Here is a 25133-nt window from a genome sequence, read left to right as displayed (position 1 = left end):
TACTAAGAAGCAGGATGCAGTCGTCAGTAGATAACCCTGAAACTTATCAGTGGCAATCACTGTGTTTTCCTTAAATTTATTACAGGTGTCTTTAACACAGGTGGAAGTCACTCGGGTCAGAATTCAAGTACCCTTAATGGTGGAGATGTCATCAATCTTAGACCCAACAAACAGAGGACCAAGAAAAACAGAAATCCTTTTAGCAGCTGTAGCATACCCTAACATGTTTTAGGCAGGAAAAAATAGTGCAATTCAGTAAGAACTGCATCCAGCTGTCATGGTTTGGTACAAGTTTTATAGCAGACTTTGCACCTGATGGCTCTCTGAAAGCCAAGAGACTTAATATTGTTCTGCAGTGCTTTTCTGATGGGAGCGTGATCTTTGGTGAAAAAATTACTGCCCTGTGGACTCATTTTAATTTTTTTTACATTAGACGAAGCTTCTCCTGTTTTTGAAGGAATGCTGTAAGAAATGTCAAAAACTGGTTTTGTTGAATTTTAAATGCCGGAAAACATAGATGCCTAAATATATCGGTACAGATTTTAATATTATGGGTCAAGGAAAGATATCAAACGTTCTTTTTCTGAAATTGGTCATCTAGCTTTCTGGAAAATAGTATTGAATCCAAATACTTACAAAAAATAATGCCGACAGGTAAACCCTAAGTCTTGTCAGACCGCATGAGTGTGTGCGTTAGTGATGTTACTTGTGCAATATCTATGGAATGTGGGATGTGGAGGTGTGCATGCCGACGCTTGGTACCAACATCCTCTGAAGGCGTGTGCAGTATTCCAGCACACAGAGTCTAGTTCATTCACTCCTAGAACCATTTACAAGTGTGTATATGTTAAAAGCTTTTCAAATAAATTCCAGACGTATATTTTGCAAGAAAGCTCAGATTTGAAAAGTACTTTGTGCCAAAAATATCATACCTAATTTTTACAGTGCTTTACTATCAGAATTTATATTGTTTATATCTTTTAAAAGCAGGTTTCTCTGACCGGGTAGATGTAAGAGGAGTACACATGTTTTAGTGCTAGAGCACTTCCCAGGTGAGGCTTGTCGGCAGGTTTTCCATACGTCCCTGTCCCTTGGCCGCAGCGCAGCGAGCCTGTGCCTGTGCGAGCCAGGGCCTTGAGCTGCGGCTCAGCAGGTCTGCGCTTCCTCCCTGGGGCCTGGCAAAGTGTGGGGGCCTCCAGCGCCTTTTGCTGCCGACTGACAGCGCAGTTTTGAACTTTTAGGATTATGCTAACAATTTTTTAAAATGCACAAGAGATGATCTTTTGTTGTGATCCACATTAGGGATTTTATAGCACCCTGCAACTCTAAAGCATCTTTTTGTTTACACATTTTTGTATGGTATTTTATGATTATTACTTAAAAATTTCTATGATCTTTGGTTTGTACAGAACTTTCACAGGCCTCTGTCAGGAGCAAATATAATTTAATAAATGATTTTAATATGTAATCGTGGCAGAGCATCAGTTTTGTGACGTGGGACAGTAGCTCTGCAACTAAAATAAATGCATGAATTCTGTTCAGACTAATTATTACTTATCAATGATTTTGTTTTTAACCCCTTGCAATATACTTAGTTTTTACAGGATTTCAAAATGTGTAAAAATTAAGTTTCTTGGAAAATGTGCTATAAAGTCCTTTTTCGTTATTTGTACTAAATGCACCATGTTTTATATATTCCTTTTGTATGATTTCTCTCTTATTTCCCTAAGTCTTCCATCCATACCACTCAGCCCCCGTCCAGACTAATGGTGAGAACCTAATAGAGATTTCTGGGGCATGTCTTTGTTAAGTGGTCAAGAATGGATGTTTGCTTTTCATAATGTTGACATCATCTGGCATTATATATTTCAAAGTAATATAAAATGCTTATTTCCATGTCCCAGTTGTCACCACGCCCATTGCTGGCGGCAGGATGGGTGTCGGGGAAACTCGGTTCCTAAAACTTGGCTGCCAGTTAGTGACTCACATTTTGTTTTCTACTCCTTGTGAAATATAGTCTCGTTCATTTTTACACAAAGTATATATATTTTGTTTCAAATAGTTTTATGTTTTTTAGTATCAGGAAAATCACATTATGTAGTATGGTAGGTATATAGTTGTATTTCATATTAGTTACATGTGTGTTGGTGGAAGATTGTTACTGGTATCACATAAAAAATGTAATCTCTGATGGTTGTCGTTCCTCCGGTTTGTAATAGAATTTTATGTACTTTTGTCCTTTTTATTCTTTTTGCAATAACCGAAGATAAATCTTTGTTACACATTTGAATTTTTAATTTGTACTTCTGTCTTTTAAATCTAACTATAATTAATCATTTAAAATAATTAAGTAGGCCTAAAAATCAGCCACAAGTGATATGTTAAATACATTCTCAATTTAATTCTAAAACTTTCTAAATTGACATTCATTTTTTTCCCCCGAGACCCTTAATTCTTTTCAATAACTTTACCACCAATTTCTCATGGACCATTCATGGTTGGTTGCTGAAGGAACTTGTCTGAGACCCCAGAATGTTGTACATTTGTGCTCCAATGCATTTTTTTTACATCATGGCTAATTTTTAGCACATAGACATATAGCTCTGTAATAATTGTCGTATTTTGAAGTTCCTAAGGTTTCCTTTTCCTTTCAGTCGGCCTATTGAATTATATAGGATACAGGTAGCCTATATAAGGCAACGTAATTAAATAAAACCAGGCTAAATGGTTTTCTTTTCATCTGCCCAAAGTTGATAGCACAAGTGTACTTTTTAAAAATAAGGTAAAACACTACCAAAAAGAGGATAAACACCGTTCCTCATTGTGGAGCCAAGTCAGATGGTTGTTTCAGAAGTTAGCAGTGTAGTGCTTAGAAGGAACACTCGTTAGTGTGCTCCATTGAGCCTCTGACTTTTAGGGACTCGAGGATCTTTTCTGAAGATCTTAGAATGAGGAGTTGGCCTCAGGACCTAATGTCCCAACTTGAAGTGCACTATTTTACTGTAAAATAGGAATTGATAGAATCCTTTTCAAAACCTTTGAAATAGTTACTGGTAAGTTGCTGAAGTGCTCTCATTATTGGATATCTGTTTCTCTGAAAACAAAATTAACTGTAAGAATTTGTACTACACTGTACAATCTAATGAACACATAGATTTACTCTGTTTTAACTGCTAGTTACAGTTATGAATATCATGTGTACTGTTCTCACTCTAGGATTTTACCCTAAAACATGATTTTACCCTAAAGCCTTTCATACAAGTGAATTTATTTGCTAACAAAATATTTAAAACCACAGTGGACTCGGAAATATCCAATTACCTAACTCTAAGGTAACTGGATGGTTTGTGATAATCTTTATTAATAGTCCTTTTCTCCTCTCTCTTGAAATAGCTATAGTAAGATGTTGGTAAATGGTCTTAAAATTTTTGGATTAAAAGGCAATTTCAACCCCTTCTATATTTTTGTTACTAAATAATGCTTTTGTAAATTTGAATGGAAAACCACTTGTATGTATTGCTGTTGGGTTGCAATTATGCCCTTGAGCTTAATTTAAAATACACTACTTAATAAAAATTTCATGAAAGATGAATTCCAATAATCAAAAAATAAATGCTTTTCAAAGCTTGAATTTTGTGTGTTTTGCTATGTTTCATGGGTGGAAACCAAATATTTAGCATACTCACTTTATTGATAGTGGGATATAGTTAATGCAATTTAGTCGCACTGTGGTTTAAATAATTTTGCCTTAGAAAACTGTTTCCTTTCTAATTCTATTAGTATCAGTCAGTTTTAAAGAAAAGTTGTAGGCCCTGGCCAGTTGGCTCAGCGGTAGAGCGTCGGCCTGGCGTGTGGGGGACCCAGGTTCGATTCCCGGCCAGGGCACATAGGAGAAGCGCCCATTTGCTTCTCCCCCCCTCCTTCCTCTCTGTCTCTCTCTTCCCCTCCCGCAGCCAAGGCTCCATTGGAGCAAAGATGGCCCGGGCGCTGGGGATGGCTCCTTGGCCTCTGCCCTAGGCGCTAGAGTGGCTCTGGTCGTGGCAGAGCATCGCCCCCTGGTGGGCAGAGCGTCGCCCCTGGTGGGCGTGCCGGGTGGATCCCGGTCGGGCGCATGCGGGAGTCTGTCTGTCTCTCCCTGTTTCCAGCTTCAGAAAAATACAGAAAAAAAAAAAAAAGGAAAAAAAAGAAAAGTTGTTTCCTCATGTTTTGAACCTCTGCCACCAAATAATACATTTACTTTGTCCTGTGGTATAAAATATAATTCAAACTTATTTAACAAATGCCTTCTGTTAGCCAGCACCTAAGCACCTTGACTGTTGTATTTTCTTTATAAGTTCATAACCCAAAGAGCATTATTACTCCATTTTACAGCTGGGGAGGGCAGGATTGCCTGGGGCCCTCTGCTGGTAAGAGAGGGGGTTAGAGGCTTGTACCAGGTCTTCCTGCAGCAAAGCTTATCACCTTTCTGCATTCTGTTTTGTCTCAAGCCATGTATCATTAGATCTGACATCTGATGATTATATTTGGAGATGTATGTATAATACTCCTTGGATCCAAATGCTAGGTTAGTTTTTCAATCCCAGGTTTTTATCTTTTTCTGATACCTTTTGTTAAATTGCTGCACTCAGTTTAATCAGTGCTGGTCACCCCTGGAATATGGCGTACGAAAGCTTAGCTAGATACTGAAATCAGCCCTCACCAAACGTGTGAGTGAATGCCAAAGTGATCTGAACACCCACCACATGCAAAGGAAGCATGTTTGCTATGATATTTAGTGGTTTGAGATGGATAATTCAAAGATTGGTGTAGTCCAGTTCAAGTTATTTACTCTTAGTGATTGAAAACTTAAGAATGCAGTCATGTCCCTAAGCAGAGGGTCCATTTCATTTGCCCGTTGTGTAGGTAGACATACACACAGAGATGCTCAAGCTCACTGCTGTTTCTGTTGTCTTGCCTTTTCTAAAACTTGGCTTTTTGTCTTTCCATTTTTGTTTATGAATAATCGTAAACTCCAGCTTTCAAAACTAGCATTATCACATATATGCACTCCAGTAACGTTACTGTTGATCACATTAACGTGAAAGGGACAAATACATGGATGTCATCTACTTAAAATTGCACTTAATTTAGTTTGCCAGATCCTTACTCTGCTGCTTTCAGTGGTTGTTAGTCTTTCATGCTTTCCAATTTTGAAATGTTGTAGCACAGTTCTCTTAATTAGTTGATCACCTCTCTTTAGGGTGAATTCTGAGCCTGGGTGCTAGACTGAGCCCCCCCCCCCAAAAAAAAGAACCCCAGCCATGCGGGCACTCATTGTGTCCTTCTGACTAATGCCTCTCACTTGGCTAACAAATGTTTCATTAAATTAAAGAGAGGACACTGTTCATGTGGAAACAGTGTGAATGGCGCCCCCTAGAGGATGCACTACTGGCACTAGAAGGGAAGCATAGCTGGAAGCCGGCGGTTGACATTTTAGAGATTTTTTTTTTTTTCAATATCAGGGATTCCTACGTTAAAATACCAGAAGGGACAATTCTACATCTTCCAGATTTCTAACCTGGTAGCAGTGTTACCGTCCTCAGGGATGAACGGCTCCTGTCAACTCCCCTGTAGGTCCTGCTAGCTTACACTAGAGGGAGCAAGGGTGAGGATAGGAACATGACTGGGAGGCAAAAGGGCTGTCCTAAAATTGTTTTTACTTGCTTACTTTATTTATTTATTTGTTTATTTATTTATTTATGTTTGTGATAGAGATAGGGACAGTAAGAGACAGACAGGAGAGAGATGAGAAGCATCAACTCATAGTTGTGGCACCTTAGTTCATTGATTACTTTCTCTTATGTGCCTTGACTGGCGGTATGGGGGGCTACAGCACAGTGAGTGACCCCTTACTCAAGCCAGTGACCTTGGGCTTCACGCCAGCAACCATGGAGTCATGTCCTCAGCCTGTGATTCCATCTCAAGCCAGCGACCCCGCACTCAAGCCAGCAACCTTGGATTTTGAACCTGGGTCCTCTACGTCCCAGGCCAATACTCTATACACTGCGCCACTGCCTGGTCAGGCCTAAAATTGTACTTTACATTCGAGAAATGGTATCCCTATCCCAGTGAGGGCCACTGGTAAATAGGTCAACATAGACAAAACATACATTGAATTCCCATATAGTCCAAATGTACTACCTATGTAAAGATGACAGTATAAATGAGGATAAAAATGTGACTGTGGAGAGTTTCATCATTTGAAAATAAATCACATTTCCATTCTTAAAAATAACAGCTTGAGGCCACTGCCCCTTGAATGTGGCTCATGCTGGAGGTACAGAGGGCTGGAGGCCAGCAGACCAGCTTGAAGCAGCTTGGAGATGATAGGTTACAGTTCTTCCAAGTCTGCGATAAGAAATACTCCATAGGCTCCACTGCAAACAATGGGAAACAATGCAAAAATTACAAAGGCCAAGCTGGAATATTTTATGGAAAGTCCCAGATTGACATGACATAGAGTCAGTGGGAAGGGGGAGTACTTCCCTGAATGGGAGGGATTTCTAGAAACTGACAATCCTTGAGAACCTAAAGAAAACTTGATTGTCTTTTTCTTTATTTTCCAAGAGCTGATAAAGAACCAGATGGCACAAAAAAAAAATCTTATTCTGACAGTGAACTTGACAGCAGCAAATTAGAATCTGCTGACAAATCAAGGGGCTTTACCATGGTTTTCAATGAGACATTTTCCGTGAAATGGAAAGATTTAAATGAGGCAGACTTGGAACTGACAATTAAAGCAACCATGAATGTCCTTAGATTGTAATTGCATTTTATGAAGAGGGACTAATTTGAAATTTTTGCCCAGAAAACAAAGCTCAGTATTGTCTTTACTGATAAATATATACACAGAGTGGGCAAAAATAGGTTAAGTAGGTTTTTAATTGTGTGTGAAACATAGTTTATTCTTGTATTATTATTTATTGTACTTACTAGTATTATAACTGTAAACCTACTTTTGCCCTCCTCTATATTTATAAATATCTGGATCTGTTTTCCAGTGTGAAAGAATACTAATGATCTAACAAAAACTTGAGTTTGAAAAAAAAATAAAAAGGATGACATCAGACTTACAGCAGCATGAGAGATGTCCTTGATTTCTCCTCTTGAAATTTCAACAAATTGAACAGGTATAATGCAGTAAAACAGCCCCAGCTGGGCTTGCAGGCATTCCTGGAAAGATCCACGCATTGAATAAACTAAAGGTGGGAAGGGTTGAGAAGGGGGATTGAAGATAAGATGCACTCTCAGTCAGCTGTGGAGAGGAGAGAGGCCCAGATTGTTTGGGGCTTTGTCTGCCGGGGGGTCCAGAGAGGGGAGAAACCCAGGGTGACTGGGTATCCTGCCGAGAGGAATGATGAGAGGCAGAGGGGGAGATACTAAGCCAAAGCAGCAATAGTACAAGTGGTCATGGCCGGTGTTCCCGTGGTGCCAGCAGTCCACACCTGGCCCAGAGACAGAGAAAACCAAAGTGCAGACCCCCAGCCTCCCAGATCCCACCTCTTTCTCATCAGGTAAGGAGAGTGGCAGAGACCCTGCAGCTAGCTCTCCAGAGCCACTCTCTCCCCTAAAGAACAAAGGTGCTCCGTGTCTGTTCTCCTGGTCTGTTGAGACCTTGGGAGGAACACCGGGAGGCCTGAGATCGCCACTGATAAAGCCATAGAGCCCTCACAACATGCTGCACACATCATCTCAATTCAGCCCACCTCATTGCGACAGCAGAGTCTCAGCAGAGGTCAGGCCAGGAATTTCACAGAGCTAAAACTTGTAATACAGTGCCTCCTACTGGAAGAAAACAAAAACCTCAAAACTGAATTGTTTTTTAAGTGAGAGGAGGGAAGATCAAGAGACTTCCACATGCTTCCTCAATGGGATCCACTGAGCAACCCCTGTCTGGGGCTGATGCTTGGACCAATTGAGCTATACTCAGTACCTGAGGCCGATGCTGGGGAACAGCTGAGCTATCCTCAGCACCTGGGGCTAATGCTCAAACCAATCAAGCCACTGGTTGCAAGAGGGGAAGAGAGAGAGAAGAGGAAGAGAGAGGGGGAGAGAAACAGATGGTTGCTTCTCATGTGTGCCCTGACCTGGGATAGAACTCAGGAGGTCTGCACACTGGGCCAACCCTCTATCCACTGAGCCAACCGGCCAGGACCTCTTTCTCTCTTTTAAACCTTATTTTCTTTAATTTTTTAAATTCTTTTTTTGTGTTTTGTTTGCTAATTTTTTGTTTTTTTGCTTTGTTTTTAGTGGATTTTCACTACTACTATTATGTTTAATTTTTTCTATTTTTCATTGTATTTTTAATTTTTTTAGTTGTTTATTGTTAGATTTCTTAACAATACCACTGTCAAATGCCATCAAGGAAGAAGAAAACAAATACCATGGCTATACAAAATAAAAGATGAAGTTCAAAAAGAAAAATCTCCAGAAAGCAATCTCATTTACATGGAAACTTTGGAGTTAAACAATACAGAATTCAAAATTGAAGTTCTGAAAATGCTCATTGAGATGTGAGAAAACACTGATAGACAATTTAACAAGCACAAAAAACAAATTAATGAACAAAATGAGTACTTCACCAAGGAGATTGAAACTTTAAAAACAGAGATGAAGAACTCAATACATGAATTGAAAAATGAGGTAGCAAGTTTAGATAATAGGCCAGATAGAGGAGAGAATCAGTGGCATCAAAGACGGGCAACTAGAGGTGCTACAGAGAGGAGGGAAACTCACAAATGTAAAAAAAAAAAAATGATAGAGCACTACAAGAATTGTCTGACTCCATCAAAAAGAGCAATATGTCAGAGGAAGAGAGGGAGAAAGGGATGGAGGGCCTATTCAAACAAATAATTGATGAAATCTATCCAAGATCTTCAAAATCAAGAAGCAAACAGAGTGCAGAGTTACCTCAACCCAAACAGACCTTCTCCAAGTCACATCATAATAAAATTTTCAAAAACCAATGACAAAGAAAGAGTCCTCAAGGTAGCTAGGAAAAAGAAGAACACAACACATAAAGGAAGGCCCATTAGATTATCATTAGACTTCTCATCAGAAACTCTACAAGCTGGAAGAGAGTGGACCCAAGCATTCAAAGTCCTGAAAGACTTGAATTACCAGCCAAGAATACTATATCCATCAAAGTTACCCTTCAATTATAAAGAAATATAAACTTCTCCAGACATAGAGAAGCCGAGGAAATTTATCACCAGAAAAACCCCAATATGGGAAATACTCAAGGGGTTATACTACCAGATACAAAGAACAAAAACAAAACTATAAGTAAAAGCACCAAGGAAGTTATTATAAAAACAAGGATAACACTGGGCAACAAAATTTTTGTTGCACCCACAAAAACACTTGTTCTTACCTAATTCAAGTGTGCTGATCTCAAATCTGACATTAGATTTTCTCTGTAAGATACAGTGTTTTTTTTGCAATTCAAGATTTTAGGTTTTCGTCTTATTGTAAAATTTTCAACATTTAGTTTAACATAATGAAATAGAATGCCTTCTTGGGCATCATCTTTATGAAAATATAATAACTTATATAATGCAGTAAATACACTAGTACACTAAAAGATATGATTGCACCAGAATTTGTCTACAATTTTGAAATAGAGCATGTTAAAACACTTATTTTAATCATAAAATTTGCGCAAAACTTACTTAAATTCTATGCAGGCAAAAATTTGCATTTGTAGCTCTTGCATTTGTGTACTTGTTGAGGACAATCTCGTTTGATGCTCCCGCAGTAGTCTGCTCATCACTAACAGTTCTAAGGTTTTCAGGAAACTTATCAAGGTGACTGTTCATGAAATAAATCTTAACGCTCATGTTACATCCAATGTTGTGGAAAGCCAACAGCAACAGCATCCTTTGAACCAGAAGTTTATAGTTTTCTGCTTTTTTGTTGCCAAGGAAGTTCTTTGTAACTGCCACAAAAGACTGCCATGCTGCTTTCTCCTTCTTATTCATCTTCCTGGAAAATTCTTCATCACGTATCAGGGTTCAAATTTGAGGTCCATCGAATACACCTGCTTTTATCTTCTCGAAAGACAAGTCAGGAAAAGCAGAAATAATATGTTGAAAGCATTCACTTTCTCCATTCAAAGCCTGAACAAACTGCTTCATTAAGCCAAGTTTGATGTAAAGTGGGGGGAAAATGATCCTGTCTCGATTAACTACAAGTTCATTCACAATATTTTCCATCCTACTTCCAGAGCTTCAAGTTTCAGCCACTCCTGTGTTCAGTGTTTGTCCCGAGCTTGGCTGTTCCGCAAACACAGAAAGCAAGGATACTTCGTGAAACCTCTCTGTTGTCCTAGCAGGAAATTTACCATCTTAAGATCCACACAAATGATCTAGTTATGCTCTTCATACTTCAGAAAGTCGAGGACAATTTTTATGTCATTATAATCTTCTCGCAGATGAGTTGAATAACCAATTGGAACCGCTGCATAAACATTACTGTTGTGTAGGAGAACACATTCAGACTTTGTTTAGAGCTGTCAAGAAATAGCCGCCATTCTGTTGGACTGTAAGTGGTAACACCTAGCTGGCTGAGAAGACTACTGATATCATGACAGTAAACCAAGTGTTTGTCTTTGGGGGAAAAGTCCACAAAAAATTTTTTCACGCTTCCTGAAATGGGATACTTTAGCTGACCAGTGAAGTACATTCTTTTCTTGAAGCCTGAAGGCTAATAACTCAGCTGCTTTCTTTGATAGGCCCAAATCTCTTACGAGGTCATTCAGTTTGGGTTGGCTAAGCTGCTGAGGGGTTAATGACTGCTTGGCATCAGAAGAAGACCCTTCAGATTCTACAACCATTTCCTCATGCATCTTATCAAAATACACTTGATCACCATGTTCACTTTCTTCGTCCTTAGAAAAAATAAAACCATTGAAAACTCGAATCGGGAGTGTCTCAGAGTGTGGGATAGGTCGTATTGCTGAAGGAATATTAGGATATGTGATCAGATGCCGTTTTTTTTCTTGCTGATGCCGTTTGTATGGATCAGACAGAAATAACAGTCACTGCTGTGGTCCTTAGGTTCATGACAAACCATGGGAATACCAAATGGCATTCCTTTGCATTTTCCTTTTGTCCAGTCACAAAGTATTTCCTCACAATTATGAAAACAATATGAGGAACGCAGTTCTTATCTTGATCGCCAAGGGGAACTTGAAAATAAGCAATATATTCATGTGTCACAAATGATGAAATATTGCGCCTTTAACTTTGAAGTGTGTAACAGCTACATATATAACAGAAGGTGTCAGTACTATTCTTACATTTATGACTACTCGAAGAAGCCATGGTTCAATCTTAAAATAAGAGGGTGTTTTTATTAGATAATAATTATTTACATTTAAAAACAACTATAATTATGTAAAAGTGATGTTTGTAAAACATTAATTGCCTTGTGGTTATGTTCAATCCAAGAGTCACTGCCCTTTAACTCCAATTTAAAAACTAATACATGCCATTAACTGTAACAAAAAGAAATTAAAATTGCATAGAAACTAGAGCTGCACCAAAAAAAACGGATTTCAGATTTGGAATGAGCAATGCAGAAATATATAGAAACAGTTCTAAAACCTCATGCAACAGAAAATGAAAAAAAATTTGTTTCCAGTGTAATCTGTGACAATGAAATAGCAGTGGAACGGATAAAGATCTGTAGTAGCAAAGGAGGATGGAATGCAGAAGCATTCATAAGACTAAGGACTCTTGTACATATGAAATTTTCCTCTTAATAACCTAAGAGTTACCACCTACAAAAAAAGCCACTAGTGAAACACATAGCTTCAAAAAGGAACACGGGAAAGAAATATGAAATACCACCAAACAAAAGTTGACTGAAACACAAAAGAGAAGAACCAAATGAGACACGGAGCTACCAGAAAACAAAACATAAGATGATTTTGGGAAATACTTAAGCATCAATAATTACCCTAAATGTGAATAGACTGAACTCACCAATAAAGAGGCACAGAGTAGCAGATTGGATCAAAAGTAAAACCTGACCATATGCTGCCTTCAAGAAATACACTTAAGCTGCAAGAACAAAACAACTCAAAATGAAAGGTTGAAAAGCAATTCTCCAAGCAAATAATATCCAAAGAATAGGAGGTGTAGCCATATTAATATCTGACAATGCTGACTTCAAGACAACAAAGGTAAAAAAGAGACAAAGATGAACATTGCATAATAATAAAGGTGACACTATATCAAGAAGACATAACACTTAATATATATGCAACAAATCAGGGAGCACCAAAATACAGTATATAAGACATCTACTAACATCTAAAGAGAGAAACAGACAAAAACAAAATCATACATGGAGATCTCAACACATCATTGATGGCTTTATCAAGGGTCTCCAAACTTTTTACACAAGGGGCCAGTTCACTGTCCCTCAGACCATTGGAGGGCTGCCAAATACAGTGGTCCTCTCACTGACCACCAATGAAAGAGGTGCCCCTTCCAGAAGTGCAGTGGGGGCTGGATAAATGGCCTCAGGGGGCCGCATTGCGGCCCACGGGCCGTAGTTTGGGGACACCTGAATAGATTATCCAAATAGAAAATAAAGAAATATTGCCTTAAATGACACACTACACCAAATGGACATAATAGACATTTATAGAATATTTCACCCCAGAACATAATAGTATACAATTTTTTTCCAGTGTGCATGGAACATTCTCAAATATAGACCATATGTTGGGCCACTAAACTTGCCTCAATAAATTCAAGAAGATTGAAATTATACCATGCATATTCTCTGACCATAAGTCTTTGAAATTAGAATTCAATTACAAAAAGGAAGTAAAGAAAACAAAAACCTACTTCTAAATAATGACTAGGTCAAAGAAGAAATAAAAGCAGAGATAAAAAAATATATACAAACAAGAATGACAACATGACATTTCAAAACTTCTGAGATGTAGCAAAAGCAGTAATAAGAAGAAAGTTTTTGTCATTACAGGCTTATATGAAGAAAAGAGATCCCAAGTAAACAACCTAACATCACATCTTAAAGAACTAGAAAGAGAAGAACAAGGCAACCCAATGTCAGCATAACAAAGGAAATAGTAAAAATTAGAGAACTAAATGAAATAGAAAACAGAAACACTATCCAAAAAATTAATACAACAAGGAACTAGTTCTTTGAAATGATCAATAAAATCGACAAGTCCCTGGTTAGATTCTCTAAGGAGAAAAGAGAAATATAAACAAAATCTGAAATGAAAGAGGATAAATTACGACAGACATCATAGATACGCAAAGGATCATACTAGAATACTAGAAAGATTATATGCCACCAAATTTAACAATCTAGAAGAAATGGATGTTACTAGAACTACACAATCTTCCTATACTGAGTCACAAAGAAGTAGAAAACCTAAATATATTCATAAGCTGGGAGGAAATAGAAACAACTATCAAAAACTTCCCCCAAGATAAAAGTCCTGGACCAGATGGCTACACTAGTGAATTCTACTAAACATTCAAAGAAGATTTGGTACCTATCCTTCTCAAAGTTTTCCAAAAAATAGAATCAGCAATACTCCCTAACACATCTATCTTATGAGGCCAATATAACCCTGATACCAAAGCTTGGCAAGAACAACACACAAAAAGAAAACTGCAGACTAGTATCTCTAATGAATACAGATTTAAAAATCCTAAACAAAATACTAGCAATCGAATACAATAATACATTAAAAATATAATACATCATGATCAAGTGGGATTCATTCCAGGAGCACAATGATGGTTCAGCATACATAAATCTATCAGCCTGACCAGGTGGTGGCACAGTGGATAGAGCGCCGGACTGGGATGCAGAGGACCTAGGTTCAAGACCCCGAGGTCGCCAGCTTGAGCGCGGGCTCATCTGATTTGAGAAAAAAAAAAAAAAAGCCCACCAGCTTGAACCCAAGGTCACTGGCTCCAGCAAGGGGTTACTCGGTCTGCTGAAGGCCCGTGGTCAAGGCACATATGAGAAAGCAATCGATGAACAACTAAGGTGCCGCAACAAAAATCTAATGATTGATGCTTCTCATCTCTCTCTGTTCCTGTCTGTCTGTCCCTGTCTATCCCTCTCTCTGACTCACTGTCTCTGTAAAAAATAAATAAATAAATAAAAATCGATCAATGTAATACATCGCATCAACAAAACAAAGGACAAAATCATGTGATCCTATCTTTAGATGCAGAAAAGGCATTCAATAAGATACAATGTCCATATATGTTTAAAACACTCATTAAAATGTGTGTAGTAGGAAAGTACCTCAACATAATAAAGGCCATATATGATAAGACATCAGGCAATATCATACTAAATGGTGAAAAACTGAAGGCTTTTCCTCTAATATCAGGAACAAGACAAGACTACCCACTCTCTCCACTTTTATTCAACAGAGTTCTGAGAGTTTTGGCCAGAGCAATCATGCAAGATAAGACTTAAGAGGCATCCGTATCAATAAAGAAAAAGTGAAAATACCACTTTTGTAAATGACGTGATCCTGTACATAGAAAACCCCAAAGACTCCACCGAAAAACCATTAGAAGCAATAAACCAATACAGCAAAGTCACAGGATACAAAATCAATATACAAAAGTCTACAGCTTTCCTATATGCCAACAACAAAACTTCAGAAAATGAACTAAAAAAATTTTTTTTACAATTACAACAAAAAATACCTAGAAATAAAAATAAAGGATATGAAGGACCTATATATTGAAAACTGCAAAGCATTAATGAAATAAAAAAGGACATAATGAAATGGAAAAATACTCTGTTCATGAATTGGAAGAACCAACATAGATAAAATGGTCATATTATCCAAAGCAATATATAAGTTTAATGCATTAAAATCCCAATGTCATTTTTTTAAAGAAATGGAACAAAAAATCACCAGGCTTATATGAGACCATAAAAAAACCCATATAGCCAAAGCAATCCTGAGAAAAAATGAAGCTGGAGTTAGCACACTTCCTGACTTCAATTTATACTACAGAGCCATGTAATCAAAATGGCATGGTATTGGCAGAAAGACATACAGAACAATGGAATAGAATCGAGCCCAGAGGCCCTGGCCGGTTTGCTCAGTGGTAGAGCGTCGGCCTGGCGTGCAGGAGTCCCGGGTTCGATTCCCAGCCAGGGCACACAGGAGAAGCGCCCATCTGCTTCTCCACCCCTCCCCCTCTCCTTCTCTGTCTCTCTCTTCCCTTCCCGAGCCAGGGCTCCATTGGAGCAAAGTTGGCCCGGGCGCTGAGGATGGCTCTGTGGCCTCTGCCTTAGGCGCTAGAGTGGCTCTGGTTGCAGCAGAGCGACGTCCCAGATGGGCAGAGCATCGCCCCCTGGTGGGCATGCTGGGTGGATCCCAGTCAGGTTTATGCGGGAGCCTGTCTTGACTGCCTCCCAGTTTCCAACTTTAGAAAAAAAAAAAGTATCAAGCCCAGAAATAAAACCACATATATATGGACAAATAATTTTTAACAAAGGAGCCAAAAACACACAATGAAGAAAAGAAAGCCTCTTCAATAAATGGTGCTGGGAAAATGGAAAGCCACATGCAAAAGAATGACTACACCTGTCCCCCTGCACAAAAATTAATTCAAAATGGATCAATGATCTAAATATAAGGTCTGGAACAATACATTACATAGATGAAAACAAGCACTAAATTTATGGACCTTGGCTGTGGAGAATTGTGGGGCAGCTGTGTTAGGCTTCCTTGCTGGTTTACTGGCTGTAAGCACTTTGCCTGATTGGTGCATGAGTACGTGGCAGCACCACATGTGTACGGCCTATATTAGGCTATGGGTGCTTGTGCTCAGGGGGACTGTGGGTGGAGGATTACCTGCCTACCACTGTGAGGGGCCATTTTGCTGTCTGTTTGCCTGAGAGGCAGTTTCCCCTGCCTGTGTGCTTGTCCACTGTCCTGAGACTTTATTAAACGGAATAGCCCAACCCTTTCCGGCTCTACAGTTTTTCTACTGTCTGCCCAAATCCAATGTGGACCTGCCTGGCTTTGGCCACTGGCATTACAAGAACATTTTATGAATTTGACCCCAAAGGCAAAAGAAGTAAAGACAACAATAAATGAATGGGACTATCAAACTAAAAAGCTTCTGCACAGCAAAAGAAACCAGCAACAAAACAAAAAGGCAGCCAACTAAATGGGAGATATGTACAAACAACAGCTCTGATAAGGGGTTAATATCCAAAATATATAAAGAACTCACAAAGTTCAGCAATAAAAATGCAAGCAATCCGACAAAAAAATGGGTAGAGGACCTAAACAGACACTTCTCCCAAGGAGACATACAAATGGCCAACAGATATATGAAAAGATGCTCATCCTTGCTAGCTATCTGAAATAACACCTCATACATGTAAGATTGGCTGTTATAAAAAAGACAGGTAATAAGTGTTGGAGAGGTTATGGACTAAAAGGAGCCCTCATTCACTGTTGGTGGGAATGTAAACTAGTACAATTATGAAAGATAATATGGTGGTTCCTCAAACAATTAAGAATATAACTACCATATGACCCAGCAATCCATCTACTGCTTATCTACCCCCAAAACAAAAACGTCAGTACCTAAAGACATGCAGATTCCAAGATGGTGACAGAGTGGGCAGACGTTCCAACTACCACCTCCCAGGACCAAATTGGATTACAACTAAATTTAATAACAATCATCTTGAAAAACCAACTTTGGACTAAATGAAGAGGAGTCTGTAACAAAGGATCACAGAAGAAGCCACACTGAGACTGGTAGGAAGGGCAGAGACACGGAAAGGGCTGCCCTCCTCCCAGGAGCGAGTGGTGGCTGAGGGTCTGGAGGGACTCTCACTGAGGGGAGGGTCACCCTGAGAGGTGTGGCTCCTCAGCTTAGAACTCCAGAGCCTAGAGAAGGTGCCCACACAGCATTTGGCAGTGAAAACAGCCAGCTTTCTATCTGCAAGAAAGAATGAGCTTTTGGAGATGTAGGCTCTGTCTTAAAAGGCTCATGCAGAAAATCTCGTTCACAGCCACTTACCCAGGGCTCTGGTGGATGGAGAGCTGAGAAGACTGGAGTTTCATGAGGAGAGTGTGAAGTTGGAGGCCCAGGGAGAGAGACTGTCAGGGATGGCCACCAGAACCCCTGTGCTGAGTCATTCTCCAATACTGCAGTCGCCATCTTTCTGTGTGAAGCCGTCCCTTTCGTGCAGCATCAGCCCAGGGAAAAGCAACTGCCCTACTCCTGGGAGTCTCTCCTGCTCCAGTCACAGTGATGGGTTGTTCTGAAAAGTCAGCCTGGAAACAGGGTATGTTGGTGACTCAAGTTTTCTGGTGTTGAGGCCAGAGCTTTCCCTCTCACACTCACAAGTCTATGACAGGTGCTTCAGCCTCATGGGAGACTCCGTAAAAACTGTCCAAAGCATGGGCAGACCACGCCTCTAGGTCTCTGAGGCCACATCCACCAGACTATTGGGGCCACACCCTACTGAAGTCTTCCCCCAAGAAGACTTTCCCCCAGGCCCAGAGTGGTTAAAGCCAGCCTAGGTGTGCAGCTGGTATTTCTATGTGCACCTGGGCCCAGCAGAGGCAGCCACAAACTGGATTGCTTGTAGCTCCAAGAAGGTTGCTGAGGGCCAGCTACAGGCAGTGTCTCCCACTGGTCTGTGTCAGGTTCCTGCCAGGGAGGCCCAGGGCTGGCATGTCCAGTGGCCAGCTATGGAAAGCATCAGTTCAGGACCTAAAAACCCTTGCTAGAGTGGTATCCTAAGGAAAGGCGCCTCACACCTGGCCCAGCTGAGGTGAGTTCCACTCTCTGTGATCAGCACCAGCACAGCGGCTCATATGCATTGGACATAGCTGGCGCAGGTGCTGGATATCCTGCTCTGCTGGGCTAGATTCCACAGGGGGAAGGGAGAGAGGTTTGGAGCACAGACATTTAAAGTGTGGGTCCCATGAGCCTATTGTTGGGGCTGGTTCAGGGGGCTTAGCCACTTTCTGGGGGGTCACAGTCAGCCTTAGAAGAGGACTCTCTCAGTCTTCCACCCTGAGACCAGGGTCTCACCAGCTGTAAGAACTTCTGCAAAGGGGACTGTTGGCCCAGCTTGATCTTAACCTAGTGCTCACCTTGCTGGAGAAAAAAAAAATTTTTTTTTACTATCCAGCAGTGGCTGAGGGATTAGGGTTTGGAGTAGAGGCCATTTTCTCCATACTGAGCTCTTGACCAAGAGACTCCTGAAGTAGGGGATTCCATTAATGTTGTACTCCCAACCTCAGCTGCCCTACCCATCAAGCTTGCAACCTATAGAGGGGTTTGTTAGGTGAGGCCAGTCTGAACCCACACTATAGTCTGTCTACAGAAGACTCTATGGGCCTGACCAGGCAGTGATGCTGTGGATAGAGCATTGGACTGGGAAGTGGAGGACCCAAGTTCAAAACCCCAAGGTCACTGGCTTGAGCACAGGCTCACCTGGCTTGAGCCTGGGATCATAGAAGTGACCCCATGGTTGCTGGCTTGAGCCCAGATTGCTAGCATAAAGCCCAAGGTTGCTGGCTTGAACAAAGGGTTACTGGCTTGGCTGGAGCCCTCTGGTCAAGGACACATATGCGAAAGCAATTAATGAACAACTAAGGTGGCAAAACAAAGAATTGATGCTCTCATCTCTCTCCCTTCCTGTCTGCCTGTCCCTCTCTCTGAGTCTCTATCAAAAACAAACTAACAAACAGAAAAAAACTCTGTGGGAAGACCAGGCACCTGCAAGAGGAGATGGAGCAACTGAAAAGTGGAGGCAAATCTTACAGAGCTTGGGGCTCTTATGGAACTGCTGTCATCTCTAAGCAGGAGGAAACTGATCCTTATACAAAGATTGGTCCCTCCCATGCTACCCTGGCACAGTAAACGCAGACACAAACAGCAAACAGAGCAGTAGGTGCAAACAGGTAGTCCACAGCAGGTTACAAACAACAGCTGACACCAATCCAAGAAGGCCTAGAACCAACACAACTGGTAGTGGGTGGCAGACAGTACCAACCCTAGACTCAGCTAACTACACAAGCAGCAAGCACAAAGGACGAGTCCAGTAGGCACCAGACACTGTGGAGAATAAATATGCCCAACAGGACAGACACCATATAGATTCTAATACACATGACCAAGGTTGACCCTTAGAGCTAACCAGCCTGAAGGGATAACTGTACCCACAAAAGACCTACTCACATACACAGGAGGGTAAGTACTACCTGCAAGAAGCATTCCTAGAGAGAGGAAATCAGGTGGCCTGGATTTCCCCAAGCCCATCTTCCTCATGAAGACACAACAACAAATTTCAAAAGCAGCACTGCCTAAAACACAAGACAAAATAAGCAAAGAAATATGACCCAAATGAATCAACAAAAGAAATCCCCAGAAAAAGAACTAAATGAAATGGAAGTATCCAAACTACTAGACACAGAGTTTAAAATTATGATTTTTAGGATACTCAAGGATCTTAGAGCAACAATAGATGGACATAATGAGAACTTAAAGAGATAGCAAGCATCCAAAAGGACACTGATATCATTAAAAAGAACCAGTCAGAAATGACAAATACAGTATCAGAAATAAAGATTGCACTAGGAGGAATCAATAGCAGGCTGGATGAAGCAGAGGGTTGAATCAGCAATATCGAGGACAAGATAAACTAAAGCACAGAAGCAGAACAGCAAAATGAAAAGTGGCTCAAAAAGACTGAGGAGACTCTAAGGGACTTCTGTGACATGAAGAGAAACAACATCTGCATCATAAGGGTTCCTGAAAGAGAAGAGAACAAACAAGGGAAAGAGAACCTGTTTGAAGAAATCATAACCGAAAACTTCCCTAAATTGATGAAGGAAAAAGTACCACAAGTTCAAGAAGCACCATTAAAGAGGAATCTAAGGAGGCCTACACCAAGACACATCATAATTAAAATGCCAAAGTTAAGAGACAAAGAAATAATACTAAAAGCTGAAAGAGAAAAGCAGTTAATTTCCCAAAGAGGAGACCCAATAAGGATGATGTCTGACTTCTCAACAGAAAAACCTAAGGCCAGAGGGACTGGCAAGACATATTCACAGTGATGCAAAACAAGAACCTACAATCAAAACTACTTTATCCAGCAAGGATATCACTTAAAATTGAAGGAGAAATAAAAAGCTTCCCAGACAAAAAAGACTCAAGGAATTCATTACAACGAAACCAGTACTGCAAAAAATGTTAAAAGGCCTGCTGTAAAAAGAGCAAAGGAAAAAAGAAATCGAGAGAAAGAGGATTGTAGATTTAAAAAATAAAATGGCAATAAATAAGTATATATCAATAATCTTAAATGTAAATGGATTAAATGATTCAGTCAAAAGACATAGGGTAGCTGCTTGGATAAGAAAACAGGACCCATACATATGCTGTCTACAAGAGACCTACCTCAGAAATAAAGATACACATAGACTGCAAATGGAAATGAAAAAAAAAGCTCAGCGGTAGAGCGTCGGCCTAGCGTGCGGAGGACCCGGGTTCGATTCCCGGCCAGGGCACACAGGAGAAGTGCCCATTTGCTTCTCCACCCCTCCGCCGCACCTTCCTCTCTCTCTCTCTTCCCCTCCCACAGCCAAGGCTCCATTGGAGCAAAGATGGCCCGGGCGCTGGGGATAGCTCTGTGGCCTCTGCCCCAGGCGCTAGAGTGGCTCTGGTCGCAACATGGCGACGCCCAGGATGGGCAGAGCATCGCCCCCTGGTGGGCAGAGTGTCACCCCATGGTGGGCGTGCCGGGTGGATCCCGGTCGGGCGCATGCGGGAGTCTGTCTGACTGTCTCTCCCTGTTTCCAGCTTCAGAAAAATGAAAAAAAAAAAAAAAAAGCTGGAGTAGCAATACTTATATCTGACAAAATAACTGTTAAAACAAAGGCTATTTATAGTAAGGGATGAAGAAGGTCACTACATAATGATAAAGGGAGCATTCCAACAGGAGGATATAACCACTGTAAATATGTATGTGCCTAATATAGGAGCACCTAAATATATAAAGCATATTTTGATGGACATAAACAATGAGATTGACAGCAATACTATAATAGGGGATTTTAATACCACACTAACATCAATGGAGAGATCCTCTAGACAGAAAATTAACAAAGAAACAGCAGCCTTTAAATGACACCAGATCAACTGGATTTAATTGATATCTTCAGAACTTTTCGCCCCAAAGCAGCAGAATATATATTCTTTTCAAGTCCTCATGGTACATTCTCTAGAATAGACCACATGTTAGGACACAAAACAGTCTCAATAAATTTAAGAAGATTTAAATCATATCAAGCATCTTTTACGATCACAATGGCATGAAACTACAATAGAGAAACTGAAAAACACTCAAACACTTGGAGGCTAAATAGCATGTTATCAAATAATGAATGGGTTAACAATGAGATCAAGAAAAAATAAAAATTTCCTTGAAACAAATGAAAACATACAACAACTCAAAATCTATGGGACACAGCAAAAGCAGTCCTGAAAGGAAAGTTCATAACATTACAGGCATACCTTAAGAAGCAAGAAAAAGCTCAAATAAACAACTTAAACCTGCAACTAAAAGAATTAGGAAAAGAACAACAAATAAAGCCTAGTGGAAGTAGAAGGAAGAAAATAATAAAGATCAGAGAGGAAATAAATGACATAGAGACTAAAAGAAACAATACAAAAGATAAATGAAACCAAAAGCTGGTTCTTTGAAAAGGTAAACAAGATTGATGAACCTTTAACCAGACTCATCAAGAAAAAATGAGAAGACTCAGATAAATAAAAATAGAAATGAAACTAGAGAAGTAACAACTGATACCACAGAAATACAAAGGATTGTAAGAAAATACTAGGAAGATCTTTATGCCAAAAAATTGGACAATCTAGGCAAAATGGATAAATTCCTAGAAACACACAATCTTCTAAAACTCAGTTTGAAAGAATCAGAAAACCTAAACAGACTGATTACAACAAATGATATTGAAACAGTTATCAAAAAACTCCCAGCAAACAAAAGTCCTGGACCATATGGCTTCACAGGAAAATTTTACAAAACATTCAAAGAACTAACACCTGTCCTTCTCAAATTATTTCAAAAAATTCAAGAGGAGGGGAAACTTCCAAGCTCCTTTTATGAGGCGAGCATTAGCCTCATTCCAAAACCAAGTAAAGACACTACAAAGAAAGAAATCAATAGGCCAATATCCCTGATGAACATAAATGCTAAAATTCTCAACAAAATATTATTAGCAAGCCAGATCCAGCAATACATTAAAAAAGCCATACATCATGATCAAATGGGATTTATTCCAGAGAGGCAAGGCTTGTACAATCTTCACTAATCAATAAATGTGATTCATCCCATAAACAAAATGAAGGGTAAAAAAAATCACATGATTATATCAATAGATGCAGAAAAAGTATTTGATAAAATCCAGCACCCATTTATGGTCAAAACTCTCTGCAAAGTGGGAATACAGGGAATATTCCTCAACATAATAAAGGCCATCTATGACAAACCCACAGCCAACATCATACTCAATGGGAAAAAATTAAAAGCAATCCCCTTAAGATCAGGAACAAGGCAGGGGTGCCCCCTTTCACCACTCTTATTCAACATAGTTCTGGAAGTCCTAGCCACAGCAGTCAGACAAGAGGAAGAAATAAAAGGCATCCAAATTGGAAAAGAAGTAGTAAAACTGTCGTTATTTGCTGATGATATGATACTGTATATAGAAAACCCGAAAGTCTCAGTAAAAAAACTACTAGACCTGATAAATGAATTCGGCAAGCAGGATATAAAATTTTCAGAAACCAGTGGCATTTTTATACATCAACAATAAACTGTCAGAAAGAGAAATTAAGGAAACAATCTGCTTCACTACTGCAACAACAACAACAAAAAATAAAGTACCTAGGAATAATTTTAAGCATGGAGGTAAAAGACTTGTACTCAGAAAATGATAAGACATTGAAAAAAGAAATCTAGGAAGATACAAACAAGTGGAAACATATATCGTGTTTATGGATAGGAAGAATAACCATTAAAATGTCTATATTACCCAAAGCAATCTATAAATTCAATTCAATTCCTATTAAAATACCAATGGCATACTTCAAAGATATAAAAGAAATATTCCAAAAGTTTATATGGAACTAAACAATAATCTGAATAGCCTCAGCAATCTTGAAAATGAAGAATAAAGTGGGAGGTATCACACTTCCTGATATCAAATTATACTACAAGGCCACTATAATCTAAACAGCCTGGTACTGGCATAAGAACAGGCATATAGATCAATGGAACACAACAGAGAACCCAGAAATAAACCCACGCCTTTATAGTCAACTGATATTTGACAAAGGAGGTAAGAGCATACAATGGAGTAAAGACACACTTTTAAATAAATGGTGTTGGGAAAATTGGACACGTACATGCAAAAAGATGAAACCAGACCACCAACATACACCATTCACAAAAAGAAACTCAAAATGGATAAAAGACTTAAATGTACATCACGAAACCAACATCTTGGAAGAAAACATAGGCAGCATACTCTCTGATATCACTCGTAGCAATATTTTTGCTGATATATCTCCATGGGCAAGTGAAATAAAGGAAAAAATAAACAAATGGGATTATATCAAACTAAAAAACTTTTGCACAGCAAAAGACACCATTAACAAAAAAAATGAGAGAACATATTTGCTAATACATCTGATAATGGGCTAATAACCAAAATTTATAAAGAACTCTTAAAACTCAACACCAAGAGGGTAATCAATCCAATTTAAAACTGGGCAAAGGACCTGAATAGACACTTCTCCAAAGGGGACATACAGATGGCCAATAAGCGGATGAAAAAATGTTCAACATCACTAATCATAAGAGAAATGCAAATTAAAACCACAATAAGTTATCACCTCACACCTGTCAGAATGGCATTCATTAACAAAACAACACATGATAAATGCTGGTGAGGGTGTGGAGAAAAGGGAACCCTCCTGCACTGCTGGTGGGAATGCAGACTTCTGCTGCCACTGTGGAAAACAGTATGACGTTACCTCAAAAAATTAAAAATTGAATAGTCTTTTGACCCAGCTATCCTACTTTTAGGAATATACCCTAAGAACACCAAAACACTGATTCATAAGAGGATATACACCCCCATGTTTACTGTAGCATTGTTTACAATAGCCAAGATCTGGAAACAGCCCAAGTGTCCTATCAGTGGACAAGTTGATTAAAAAGCAGTGGTACATATATACTATGGAATACTACGTGGCTGTGAAAAAGGAAACCTTACCTTTTGCAATGGAGTGGATGCACGTGGAGATTATTATGCTAAGTGATATAAGCCAGGCAGAGAAAGACAAATATTTTATGTTCTCACTTATATGTGGAATCTAACGAACAAAGTGAACTGAGGAATGGAATAGAGGCAGAGGCAGGGTCATGGGGAGCAGAGGGACAGCTGTCAGAGGGAAGGGGGGTGAGGGAACTGGATCAGAGAAGGGGACGGGATTAGTGAAATTATATATAGATAACACAGAGATACAGACAACAAGACAGCAGGTCCCAGAGAGAAGGGGGGAGAGAGTTAAGGAGAGGGGGGCAAAAGGGGTCTTATGGGAAACTCTGGCATGGGGGGTGAGGGTGTTATACTGAGTGGGACACTTGAATCCATGTTAACACAATAAAGTAAAATTAATAAAAATAAATTAAAATTTAAAAAATGTTATGGAAATGTTTACCTGAAACCTATGTACTCTTATTGATCAATGTCACCCCATTAAATTTCATTTCTAAATAACTTTTTTAAATGTTAAAAAAGAAAGACACATGCATACTTGTGTACATTGCAGCATTACTCACAGCAGCCAAGACATGGAAACAAAGTGTCCTTTGATAGAGCATTGGATAAAGATGTGGTGTATGTATACAATGGAATGCTACTCAGCTATAAGAAATGATGATATATTGCCATTTATGACAACACGGATGGACCTCGAGAACAGTATATTAAATGAAGTAAG

The 25133-nt window shown here is 39.5% G+C and overlaps 1 protein-coding gene across 2 annotated transcripts in view; it reads left to right on the top strand.

Annotated features, from left to right (window-relative positions):
• The window catches only part of RAB23 (RAB23, member RAS oncogene family), a 59729-nt gene that overhangs the window by 32801 nt on the left and 1795 nt on the right, over nucleotides 1-25133 (top strand). Inside the window, exons 7-8 of one of the 2 annotated variants that reach the window (XR_010728202.1) lie at nucleotides 7041-7169; nucleotides 24963-25128. Coding sequence is in view for 1 of the 2 variants with exons in the window: in XM_066252861.1 (XP_066108958.1) it covers nucleotides 86-222 (137 nt within the window). In the remaining variant the exon portion in view is untranslated. Of the gene's footprint in view, nucleotides 1-85; nucleotides 3632-7040; nucleotides 7170-24962; nucleotides 25129-25133 lie in introns of those variants that run through there. The other variant, XM_066252861.1, reaches the window with a different exon arrangement.

Source organism: Saccopteryx bilineata, chromosome 1 (assembly GCF_036850765.1).
Source record: "Saccopteryx bilineata isolate mSacBil1 chromosome 1, mSacBil1_pri_phased_curated, whole genome shotgun sequence".
NCBI classification, from domain to species: Eukaryota; Metazoa; Chordata; class Mammalia; order Chiroptera; family Emballonuridae; genus Saccopteryx; species Saccopteryx bilineata.
Note: the sequence above shows the minus strand (reverse complement) of the source record. Positions and strands in the feature narration are given on the sequence as shown.